The sequence below is a fragment of the Micromesistius poutassou genome (genome assembly GCF_964030765.1).
Source record: "Micromesistius poutassou genome assembly, chromosome: 5".
Lineage (NCBI taxonomy): Eukaryota > Metazoa > Chordata > Actinopteri > Gadiformes > Gadidae > Micromesistius > Micromesistius poutassou.
In genome coordinates, this window is record NC_140275.1 from 12632921 (window position 1) to 12646075 (window position 13155).

General features: G+C 46.2%; 1 protein-coding gene across 1 annotated transcript in view; it reads left to right on the forward strand.

Annotated features, from left to right (window-relative positions):
- Positions 1 to 1070: 1070 nt before the first annotated feature.
- Positions 1071 to 13155, forward strand: part of nsmfb (NMDA receptor synaptonuclear signaling and neuronal migration factor b) — a gene marked incomplete at both ends in the record, with an annotated part of 32166 nt that continues 20081 nt past the window's right edge. The window contains 5 exons of the mRNA XM_084468166.1: positions 1071 to 1141; positions 10219 to 10280; positions 11351 to 11775; positions 11833 to 12217; positions 12465 to 12537. Coding sequence (XP_084324292.1) covers positions 1071 to 1141; positions 10219 to 10280; positions 11351 to 11775; positions 11833 to 12217; positions 12465 to 12537 — 1016 coding nt within the window. The remainder of the gene's footprint in view (positions 1142 to 10218; positions 10281 to 11350; positions 11776 to 11832; positions 12218 to 12464; positions 12538 to 13155) is intronic.

The window sequence follows — 13155 nt, forward strand, 5'->3', positions numbered from 1 at the left end:
CCAGACCCCGACCAGGTCTGCTGAAAATCTGTCTGAATGGGAGGGGGGCCAGAGCAATATGCCAGCGCAAATAAAACACTATCTTACAGATTTGTCTGGTTCCCAGGCTGCCAAAGTGCCACTGCTATTATTAACGTGTGTGGCAAGGTGCTGATTTGTCTTTTTAAGTAAAAAGAACATTTGAGAACAGCAACAGAAATTCAAAATGACGTATCACTGATTCTGAGTGTGTATAAGTAGAACTGATGACTGAATCGACTGTGTGTGACTTAAGATGGTTACCCGGATCATTGGAGTAGATATTACAGTCATTGCCCACTTATACCTAAAGCTGCAAGGTCAAAGGTCAGGATGATCAGTATTTCTTAAAAGGGGGCTAGAGGGCGGGAGCTTATGTATGATCTTCTCTGATTGAATATAGATTTTCAATTGAGATTTCCCTCAAGTGTCTTTAAGCGACTGCCCTTTTATGATGATATGAGTATAGCGTTTATTGTTAGAACTCAAATTTGTGGGATTATTTGCTCTATTCTGAGTCAAAAACTCTCATTCATTGGAAAACAACGTTGTGGATTGTGCCTTTTATCCAATATTAGAACAGTAAACTATAATTAGGTATATTTGAAGATAATGGACATTTGTAGGTGGGTTTGATACCCTGCATAATAATGACCTACCCAGACTGCACCTGTCCAGTGTACTGTGCGCAGATGAGAGGGCACGCGGGGAAGGGGCAGGTAGTCCTTTTATGGCTCTCGTTTCCTTCCTTCCTGTCTGCTTGCTCCAGCCTGGAGGAGAGTGCGAGAGTAGTTGAGATGAGAGCAGCGAACTGCTGCCACCACCGCCACAGCGCTCGTACCCAAATCGCGCTTTTCTTGATCAAACAAATACTTTGAATCCCGACAAATCTAATTAATCCTACAATTGATGAGTCGATAAAAAAGAAGAAAAGAAAAGGAATTTATACGGAAATTCTCAATAGTGTTTACCATTTATTTCGTGCTTTTTATCGTTCTGCGAGGAGACAGTGGAATGGTTCGCGTTTTCTTCCGTGTCGTTTCCAGCTCAGCATGGGAACTGCGGTGTCCAAAAGGAAGAATATGAGGAATGACGCGATATCTTCTGTGGCCGCAAAAGTTAGGTGAGTACGTGGTCAGCCGGAGGTGCGCGTGTCAGGTGCGTCTCCGGGCGCAGTGTGGTCGGTGATTTATTTTGCGCTGTGCAAAAGTATATATATGTTCTTTATTATCGTTAGGAATAAGTTTGTGCTCTTTAAAATGTACTCAAACTACCATAGTCAACTTTACAACTTCACTCATAACTCGTTAATTGGAAACTAATTTAGCGCAGGTTGACTTGAAAATAGAAACAGAACGGATTAGTTCAGCCATTTCTGTTTGATTTAGGCTACTTCTTATATTTGCTTATACAATCTCTGGGGTTTAAACTGGTGTAGTGGTCATGAAGATCTCGCTTTGCGGTGACTCAGTCGGCCGTGTGGTTGAGACGGTCCGTGACTAACACGGCTGATATTTAACGTCTGACATGCCACTTGGAAGTTTTGGGCGCAAGTGTGTGATTATTCATGGCCCCAGTTGCCTTCACCACGCGAACTCTGTCACCGTTGTGCGCTTGTGGGCGAGTAGAGGACGGAGGGTGTAGCCTATGACCCTCTCCCACCCTCCTTCGCTCCTCCTCCTCTCCCACTCACTCGCCGCATCTTTCACTTCCAGCGGGCATTGGAATTATCTTTCCATCACACTCTCTCTCTCTCTCTCTCTCTCTCTCTCTCTCTCTCTCTCTCTCTCTCTCTCTCTCTCTCGCTCTCTCTCTCTCCCCAGTCATCACGTACGGCTCACTCCCACTCGTGTTAGTGCATATGCACTTTGTCACAGTGACCTTAGGCTATTAACACTTACAAGCAATCATGTGAGTTTTGTGTTCAAGTCCTATCTCTCTCCCATCGTTTGGGAGAGAGATATTCTCTCACTCTATTCGTCCCTCTCTTTCTTTCCCCCAAACTCTCTCTCACTCCCTCTCTCTCTCTCTCTCTCTCTCTCTCTCTCTCTCTCTCTCTCTCTCTCTCTCTCTCTCTCTCTCTCTCTCTCTCTCCTTCTGTCTCTATCCTCTCTCACTTCAAAAGGCTTTATTGGCATGGAAAACATACATTTACATTGCCACAGCACAAAAGTCAAATAACAACAAATAAAATAGTAGCACATAATCTAAACATAATTAACAATTTTATAAATCTCTCCCCAACTCTCTCTCTCTCTCCCCTCCCTTGCCCTCTCCCTTTTCCCCTCAAACTCGACACTATTAACAGAATCACTTTAATCGGATCATCTGTGACTAGAGTCTGCAGGAATGTGCCTGCTACCTGTCCACTCCAATTAGAGCGCACGGTGAAAGACGCTTGTAGGATAGAAGGTCAGCGTGCATGTGATGGTGCATGTGATGGTGCATGTGATGGTGCACGGGTGGTGGTGGGGAGTCAGGGCATCTTACTTGTATAATGGTGCTCCCACTTCCCTGTAATCACGAAGGCTAAAGATAAGCTGATTTCCAAAGTAGCATTGTGTATGCGTAACGTGTATGTCACCATGGTGTGTGTGTGTGTGTGTGTGTGTGTGTGAGATTGCATTTGGAAATTAGTTTCTCAGTGTAGTGTGTGTGTGTGTGTTGCAAGCATGTGCGAGAACATGTGTGCATTAGTGTGTGTGTGTGTGTGTGTATCTATCTATGTGCCTGTGTTTGTTCCCTCTTTGTCACAAGGAACAATGGGAAGAACCAGCTGAAGGGTTTGTTTAATCTCCTTTCTGTCATTTCCTCTCTGCTCTTCTTTCCTTTTCTCCATGCCTTATTCTCCTCCTGTTTGTCTTTGTCATATTTTACTCTTCCTCTCCTTTCCCTTCCTCCCCTCTCCTCTCCTTTCTGTTCTTATCCTTTTACTCTCTTCTCCTCTCTTCTCCTCTCCTCTCTGCTCCTCTCTGTTCTTCTCCTATTCTCCTCTCCTCTCTGCTCCTCTCTGTTCTTCTCCTTTTCCTATCTGCTCATCTCCCCTCTGTTCTTCTCCCTTTCCTCTCTTCTCCTCTCTGCTCCTCTCCTCTCCTGCAGAGCAGCCTGGAGAGCAGCCACACACACACACACACACACACACACACACACACACACACACACACACACACACACACACACACACACACACACACACACACACACACACACACACACACACACACACACACAGTATCAGCAGTATACTGAGTTTCGCATATTGCTTGTCCCATATGGTTGTTTTAAACAAACTCTGTGGAGTGGTGTCATTTTTCTAAACAACACAGAACAGAATCTTGGGTTTCTGCTTAAACCTTTTTCCGGATGAGTCTCTAATTTTTGGCCCCATTGCCTCATATGTCATTATAATATCATCATTATGAGTATAAATCGATTTTAGGACACATTAAGATAGGTCATTCTCATATCTGCCTAGAAATTCATTTCAATGAAAAAAACATTTAAATAAAAGTCTTAGTTCATCTGCCCTACAGATGTATGATGTATGATCTCAATCTTACAATGTGAGATATGAGATGAGGGATTAATGACTTGTCAAACACCATGCACCTGTAGACAGACAATAACCGACAATAGGTAACCGCATCCCAGCCCCTATCATCACACCAGCTGGGGTCTGCTGCGTGACCCCAACTTCAGGGAATGAATGTTCGTCATCCGACATTCGACCACGTACTACTGCTAAGCACTAAAATACTGTCTCCTGGTAGGTCTGACCCTTAAAATGCTCTCTCCTGGTTGGCTAAACCATAAAATACTGTCCCCTGGTTGGTTAAAGCCTAAAATACGGTCCCTTGGCTGAATCCTTTAATACTGTCTGGCTTGACCCTCAAATAATATCTTATAGTTGACTTTACCTTAAAATATGGTCTACCTTTGGGAGAATCTAAATCGAAATCCTTAAATCAGTCACTTTACCTGAAAGGCAGAGGTAGAGTGTGTAGAGTGGGTTAGTTAGAGTGTCGACGAGGTAGAGTGTCTGTTATGTAGAGTGTGTGTGTGTGTTATGTAAGTGTCCATAAGGTAGAGTGTGTGGTAGGTAGAGTGGGTACGGTTTTTTAATGTCTAATTGGAGTATTGTCTTACTCAGCTTTTTGGCCCTTAAAGTATAATTAAAGGCGTAGTGGTGGTCAGAGGCAGCGCATTATCATAATGTTCCGAGTTTAGATTCAAATTCAAGCAGCGCTGCAAGGTGGTGCATGATGGTTTCTTGATGGGAGGGAGAAGACCTGGGATCAGAATGAACTCAGTCTGCTTTGATTTGGTTTCATCTTGGATCAGGCAGTACTACTATGTTATAGCAGAACTTCTGAGGTGAGACGGCACAGAGCCTGGGCTAGAAACCAGAAACTGCATGGGGAGGAATTACGCCTTGATACCTGTTTAGGTACAAAGATATTCTGACGAAAAAAAAGTATTTGAGCGAGTAGATTAAGCTTTCAGAAGGGGATCTTTAATAACTGTATATCTACAGTGGCCGGTTCGCACAGTGTTAATTTGAAACCTTTACAGGCACTTTTTTAACTACTTGACTTTTTTAACTTACTAAAAGCAGAAGAAAGTGAAATTCATCTAGATTTGAGCTCATTTGCCATCTTGAGATAGACTTTAGATATTCATTTAAAGATTTGATTTGTAAGGCTTGGTTTGGTTGAATGATAAATAGCATTAATAAACGTATGAGTGTTATGCAGATTCTTAAAGCATTTTGCAACACAGAACGTGTGGCGGAAAGTGCTTTTACACAACAATTTACCATTAAATATGTATTAACCTCACTTCAGGAGAAAAGCATTAAAAATACTTTATGTGCAGTGGCAGAATAAGAGAGAGATAAATTAACACTGCAGTTACAGATCCCCACAGCAGTCTTCAGGAGGATGGCAGTGACGCATATTAATGTGTAACATCTTTCAATGTTATTCTGTCAACAGAACTAATGCAAGATGAATGTCTTCTTAATTGCTGCCTATAAACGGTTATCGGCAGCAATTCATTATATTCTATAAAATATGATGTAAAATAAATAATACTACCTACTCGTCTCAAGCCTTCTCAATGAAGTAGTCTAAGTTGGTATGTATTACTAACCTCCACACACACACACACACACACACACACACACACACACACACACACACACACACACACACACACACACACACACACACACACACACACACACACACACACACACCCATGCGTCTTATTTAACCCTGGGGGATTGTTGGTAATGGCTTCTCAGCCTCTGTTGTACAAAACAAGAGTCTCCTAATGAAGCCATCGGCCTTTTGACAAGCGGCCTTCCTACTGTGTGTGTGTGCAATGTGTCTGTGTGCGTGTGCAAGCGTGCATGTGACACACATAGAGGTTGAGAACATGCTGCATGTCAGATACACTGACTCTCTCTCTCTCTCTCTCTCTCTCTCTCTCTCTCTCTCTCTCTCTCTCTCCTTCTCTCTCCTCTCTCTCTCTCTCCTTCTCTCTCCTCTCTCTCACTCTCCTTCTCTCTCTCTCCTTCTCTCTCTCTCTCTTCTCTCTCTCTCTCTCTCTCTCTCTCTCTCTCTCTCTCTCTCTCTCTGCTATCCATTTCCCTCTCTTTCATATCTACTCAGCTCTACTATGCTGGTGTCCGGTCTACTCTGGTCTCCTCTCTGCTGTTCTACTCTACTCTTATCTTGTAACTTTCTACCTGTGGTGCTGAGGCAGGGCTTCAGATGGAGTCGGTGGTTGAGAGAAGATGGGAGAACTAAGACGAAGTAGTCCTCATCGCCCTGCATATACTAAGCGATGTGCGTCTCCCTAGCTGCCGAACCCGATCACATCTGGTCGTGTTCCCCGTTCTTGTTTCGTAACACAGAGTGTTGTGTAAGCAAGCCTTTTGGGTCTGATCTTTATTTTGGTCGTTCCTGTTTGTATTCCGAGCACCATCTTCAGGGGAGTGCTGGGTTTAGGTTCCCTGTAGAGGGAGAGTGGAGGGGGGGAGGGAGGGAGGAGAGCAGGAAGATGTGAAACAGCTTAGTGTTTACTCCCTCCCCGGACGATAACCTGATACTGTCAACTAGACCCCTTTAATCACAAGGAGGGATAGAGGGAGGATCAGGGGAGGAGAGGGGTGCAGGGGACAGGGGAAGGAGACCCAAAGGCGATCAAGTCGGAGGATGATAGAGGAAAGGGAGAACAATGGCGAGGTGGAGAGAGAGAGAAACAGAACAGTCCCAAAAAGTTAAAGCCTTATTGCTGCGAGGGGAAAAAAACGACGTATGCTTGCTCTTAAAATGGGTAATCACTTACGAGCACACAAATGATGTGCCCCTGTGCGGCACTATCTCAGCGGGTGGAGCAGGTCTTTTTGCAACCGGAAGGTTTGGCTGGTTCGAACCCCTGGCTCCTCCTAGTTACACTTTGAGGTGTGCTTGAACAAGACACACACAAGCTGGGTGTTGCCTTGCATGGTTGACAACGGCGTCTGTTTATGGATGTGTGTATGATGGTTGAATGTCTGGCACCCTTGTAAAGCACTTTGATTGAAGGCACTTTACAAATGAATCTCATCTATAAAGTGCCTTAAATCACTTTTCAGACATATAGAAGCCATGGTAACATGGCTGTCTGTTAGTCATGCCTCCTACACGTCAGAGGCTTAAGATCCCTGGCCTTGGCCACTTCTCTGGAATCTGTGGCCTTCTTCCCGCTTGTGTCACATGTCCTGCCTTTTGGAGAGCCACCTACTGCTGCTGACTACTTCTTAGTGGCTCTGTATTATACACACACACACACACAGACACAAAATAACATAACAAAATTCATGAACTTGCATGGACTCATCCACACACATCAACACACATGTATCAACCAAATGTAGACATGTATATGCAATCGTCCGTACAAACACAAAACGTGTGTATGTGTATGTGTGTTTGATGTGACTGTTAGTGTGTGTTTGTGTGCGTGAGTATGTGTGTTTCTGTGTTTAATGTGCCGTGTGTGTGTGTTCTGTGTGTGTATGTGCGTCCATCCCTCACATTGACGAGAACATGCTGGGTAAAGCTTTTAAATACACACAAAAACACACTGTACACTACACTCCACCTCACACTACAATATACTACACACACTACACAGAAAACACACGACACATCAGTACCCCCGGCCTCCGAGGGTTTAAGTGGGTGGGGTCGGGGGGTTTTGCCGTGGTCGTGGTTGAACGATGTCGGTGCCCTGTGTTTCTCTTACTTCCTGTTGTGATGTATTATTTATACATGTTTCAGGGTGCCAGTCAAGTGGTGCATAGAGTCAGAGAGCTCTGGAAGGTCACGGAACGGTTTGAAGCTCGTTCTGTGCCAGTCGACTGGGTTCTATGATGGAAATGGAATCATAAATTAAGCATTGTGTGTGTGTTTGTGCTATCTAAGTACCGGTTAGCCTATAAGGGGTAGACCCTTTTCATCTGGTTAGTTAGAACTGGTTGAAACTGATCAACTCTGGTTGAAGGCTTGTTTATTAGCAAGATAAGCCATAATCTGGTACAATGCATTTCTTCTCATTGAGACTAACTTAAAACCGGTTCGGGACTTGGTTGTGGACTGGTGAACGCCAGGAAGGGGGACACATAAGTCCAGATGAACAGAGAGCGCTGTGCTGAACAAATGAGCGGAACGCTGTGGTGGACTCCTCTGAACTCTAACAGACGATCCACATATGATATCTTTTATACATAATGTATACATCCTAATATATTACCAGATCTCCTCATGTTGCAGTACTTGGAGCGGACGGATGTAAACCCAGGCTCCAGCTCTCAGCCTGCAGCGCAGGGTCCCATGCCACGCGTCCCAGAGCCTTGTGCAGCCTGTGTTTAATTACTGCCATTGTCGTAGCGGCAGATCCAGGGATCCTGCGCTGTGTGTTTGTGTGTTTGTGTGTGTGTGTGTGTGTGTGTGTGTGTGTGTGTGTGTGTGTGTGACCTGAATCTTTCATTTTTTCGACAGGGCATGCGTCATACAGACGGTAAAGTGCAGCATAGCTCACAGTGATCAGTGATTCTAGTGCATGTATAATGAAATGCTCGTGCACATTCTGTGCGTGCAGAAGGCAGTGAATGCTTCACTGCCTTCAGATTTGTTGTGTATTTGTATTAACATGTGTGATATTCTAGCTACCGGTGTGTGTGTGTGTGTGTGACTGTGTGGGCATGCGTGTTTGTGTGTATGCATGCATATATTTCTGTCTGTGTGCATACTGTGAGTGCAAATTGTAATGTAATGTAAGTGCATGTGTGTCTGTGTGCAAGCTGTATGCACATTTCTGTATATGGGTGCGTGTGTGTGTCTGTCTGTCTGTCTGTCTGTCTGTCTGTCTGTCTGTCTGTCTGTGTGTGTGTGTGTGTGTGTGTGTGTGTGTGTGTGTATACATAACTGGTGCTCAATGCACTTCTAGCGTTCTGCATGCACATAGAGTATGCGGTTGTGCAGGAGGAGGAGGAGGAGGAGGAGGAGGATGAAGGGGAGGGGGAGCTGTGTGGGAGACAGTGGGCCCTGGCAGCACTACTAAACACCCTTCTTGTACAACTGTTGGCTTTCACTGTACGTCTCAGAGCCAGCCGAGCTGTGAGAACCGCCGATCGTAGAAATCCAAACATCTCTACTCAGAACCATCGCATGATGCAGTTTAACATGAGTAGCATGAGGTACATGCAGTTTAACATTAGTAGCATGAGGTACATGTAGTTTAATAACCTCAGCCTTGGCAGCATTTAGTTTGATATTAATAGTGGGATTATATATAATACTCTTAGCATGAGGTGCATTTAGCTTAATAACCTTAGGATGAGCAACATTTAGTTTATTGTTAGTTTCATATTGTTCATTTTAAGTTAAGCATGATGTCTTTAGTAAATCTCTGGACAAACCAGCCATAGTAAACTAGGTTTTACAGTCTGAGACTGCAGGTAGCCTGGTCGGCAGGTAAGACATCCATTATTTAGGCTGATTGGACAGGCTTATTACAGGCCTGTAAGAGCCACGGAAACAGGATATTTACTTTTTTTAGTATTTGAGTATTTGATTTATTGATTGCTTTGGGATGTGAAGAGGATTTCAACAAATATGACCAAAAAATGCTTCTAAAATAAATAACCCACCCTACCTTAGCTTAAGACACATTTAATAATCTATCATATTGACCAGATCAAAGAACAGACACCACTCATTCAGACGTCTGGCTTCAGATGTGAAGTGTCTCAAGGTTCAATCTGAAAAGCAATTATAGGTCTGTGTTCAGCTGCCTGCGTCTATGCAGACCTACTCTATGCGCATGATTGCTTTGTCTACATTTGGCTGTGTGTGTGAGTGTGTCTGTACCTGGTATGATGTGTGTGTGTGTGTGTGTGTGTGTGTGTGGTTGCATTTGCATTTGCACATGTTTACCTGTATGGCCGCTGTAATGTACTCAGCTGGGTTTAATGTGGCCACCCCCCCCCCACCCCATGAGAGAGAAGCATGTTTACTCGGAGGACGTCGGAGTTGACCGCCCCCCCCCCCCCCCCCCCTTCGCCCCTTAGCTCCTGGAGTGGGTCATTACACCCAGGGGGGGGGGAGGGAGGGGAGGGAGCAAGAGCGAGAGACTCGGTGAATCGGTTTGGAGTGTATATGCCTCCTGGCCTCTTGCCGTGAAATGGCCTCTCTCTATATAGTTTGACCTACTTGACTTGAGGGAAAAGCGAGGAGGAATCGACTGACGAGGGGTTACCTGAGCCCCAGGAGGTTAATGGTGACGTGTTAATACTCGCCATGCTTCCCCGACGCCTTCACCCACACGTCACGGGGGAGAGAGAGATAATGAGCCTCGGATGCGTGAAACCATCTTGTGCTTCATCTTCTTCCTCAAGATTCAAGTATTTCTTGAATCACTTTGCTCAGACAAGAGTTTTTATCTTGTTTTTACCCGCAAGCTCTTAAAACGTAATACTATTTTGTCTACGTCAAGAGTATAATGTTCTGTGTTTCTGAGGTCGAAGCTGTTCTGTGTGTATCAGAGGTCTAAGCTGTTCTGTGTTTCTGAGGTCTAAGCTGTTCTGTGTTTCTGAGGTCTAAGCTGTTCTGTGTATCAGAGGTTAACGCTGTTCTGTGTTTCTTGCAGAGCAGCACGAGCATTCGGAGATTACCTGCCCCACAATCACCAGGAGAATCACAACGGAGCAGGTGAATTCAGAATAATTTCCCTACTATCTGAAACGGAAAGCAGAGGCTCTCTGAAGCTATATGCAGCATATGTTTAATAATACGTGTGTGTGCGTGTGTGTGTGTGTGTGTGTGTGCAAGCTGTAGAGTTAGTGTATGTGTGTATATGTGCAAGCTGTAGTGTTAGTGTGTGTGTATGCGTGTGTGTGTGTGTGTGTGTGCGTGTGTGCGCTTTGGTGTTCTATTCAACACCTGTCCGGCTCCACAGCGCTGTTTGTCCTCTCTCATCGTCTGACAGATTGTCACAGATTGTCACCTACTTCCCCAGCTTCATAAAGACACCACAGATGCAGAATTTGAACACACTTTTTATGTTATGCCTGACAGAAAGGCATGCACAATAGCCATTTAATAGCACAATTTGGTAGGTTACTAACCCTAACCCTAAAAAGATCAAACTGTGTAATTATCTGCTTGGGTTGTGGCTGACGTATTGGCCTCTGCTAACATGCTCCATTCCCTTTTGGTCAGTCGGCAGGCTAGCTTGGCAGCTAACCATCGCTGCTTTCAAAGGTCGTTTTGTACACTTGTAATAAACACTTGTCGTCACGTCAATCACGGAAAGGGGGGATTATATTTTGTAATCCCTTTTGTTATCTGTTTCCCGAAAGAGAAAAAATTGTTACTTGTTCCTTATATTCTGCTGAAACCATTCCACATTCGGCTTCCACATTATATCACACACACACACACACACACACACACACACACACACACACACACACACACACACACTGTCTGCCTCTCTCTCATAATCGAAAAAAGGGCTTTTGGCTCACAAACATTTCCCGGGCTGCTGCCAGGACAGCCAGAGACTTAGATAGTGTTCCTCTCCATCAATATTTCACAATGCCTTCATATTTCCTATTCTCTTCTTGTTTCCTATTAGTCTTTTTTGTGTTTCGTTTCTTCATCCTCTTTTTGGTCGCTCTCCACTCACTCACTCTCTCTCTCTCTCTCTCTCTCTCTCTCTCTCTCTCTCCTCCCCCGCTCTCTCTCTGCAGATCATCTGTTGTCTGACACCTTCCTAGGCCACAACGTCAACGGCTCCAGCGACACCAGCCGTCTGCACACCCAGACTCTGCCACCACCGCCGGGCCCCTGTGTACCCGGAGCGAAGCCCACCACCAAGCCCCCCCTACTAACCATCGAGCCGCCCCGGGGACCCCTGTACCGCCCCGCTCCCCAGGACGAGCCCTCTCAGCCCAGCCAGGCCAGCACCCCTAAGCCCCTCGGCCCCCTAGACCCGTCCAAGCGGCGTCTCACACCGGAGCGCAGCCTCTCCACAGAGGAACCCCCGCCGGGCGCCAGCCTGACCTCAAAGCCCCCAAGGGTGTACACCATCTCCAAGGAGCCAGGAGGAGCAGGAGCAGGAGGCACAGGGGGGATGACACTGGGCGGGGCCCGCGGCAGCGAGGAGAGCCTGGAGCTGGACGTCCTGAGGAGCTCCAAGGAGGTGCACCACCACCACCATCCTCCTCCTCCAACTACTACTACTCCCCCCACCACCCAGGGCTCCTCCTCCCTCACCCAGCCACCCCCGGGCGCCTCCGTCGCGGCCGCCTCCCGGGGCCATCACCGCGGCAACCACCACCGCAGCGCCAGCAGCCACCACCACTCCCACAGCCACCAGGGCGGCGCTGGAGGGGGGCCGGCCCAGCCACAGCCCCTGCAGAGCTCCGGGAGCGCCCACAACATCCGCGACTGGCCGGGCAGGAGAGGGGGGTCTCGGGAGGACTGCCGGCCCGACTGCAGGCCCGACTGCGTGGCCTGCGCGCGGCCGCCGCACCGCAGCCAGCGCTCCCTGGACCTGGACACGTCGCCCCGGGACGGAGGGAAGCACCGCAAGAAGCTGGAGCGCATGTACAGCGAGGACAAGACGTCCACCGAGGACAGGGGTGAGAGGGGGGGAATTGATGTCTGGATAATGGATAAAATCCAGAAAGCGATGGGAGGGAGGGCTGATTAAGATGGATGGATGGATAGAACAGACGGATGGTGGAATAATACGGGGGGGGGTTAAATAGATGGGTGGATCAGATTGATTGAAGGTCTACCAAGTGGATGTGTTCACAAATGGATAAGGGGACAGATGTGTTGAAGGCTGTCGCTCTGACTGTCTGGTTGTTTGTGTTTTCCCTCCAGATGACACTTCTAACAGCTGGTTCCCCAAAGAGAACATGTTCAGCTTCCAGACGGCCAGCACTACCATGCAGGCGTGAGTATCGCAACGTTCAATGCCTCACATATACTGTATGCCCCAATACACTTGAAATGAAATCAACTGGCTCTAGAAAATCGAGTGTGTACTTTGGACTCATGTCATTTATTTGACTGGGCTGAACAACGAGCCAACTGCTTTCGGTTTTCAGAGACCGACATCAAAGCTGTAATGGTTAGTTCACCAAAGTGAAATAATAATGAAAGCGTGCCAATGCACTGGGCTACAGCGAGAAATGCACTGTGAATTACCTGAGAAATTAATTTAATTTGCTGTCAAATATCTCGCTGTGGGTAAACGATGGAGTGAGTGAGTTCATTATTCAATATAATAAAAGGGGCTTCAATGTACTTTCCTCATTGTATGAACATACAATGAGGGATAATAGATACAAGCAAACAAACGGTCATACATTGTATTGATAATAATAATTAATAATAATAATTGTATTAATGTAAAATAAATAAAATAACCTGAGTGCATACATTATGAGCATGGGAGCCCTCCAGTGGAATCAAACCCTCAAAGCTGGCGGTACTTAATGCCATGCTGTACCAGTTGAGCAACAAAGGACCACGTGTATAAATATACAGTATAGCATATTCACACACCCAT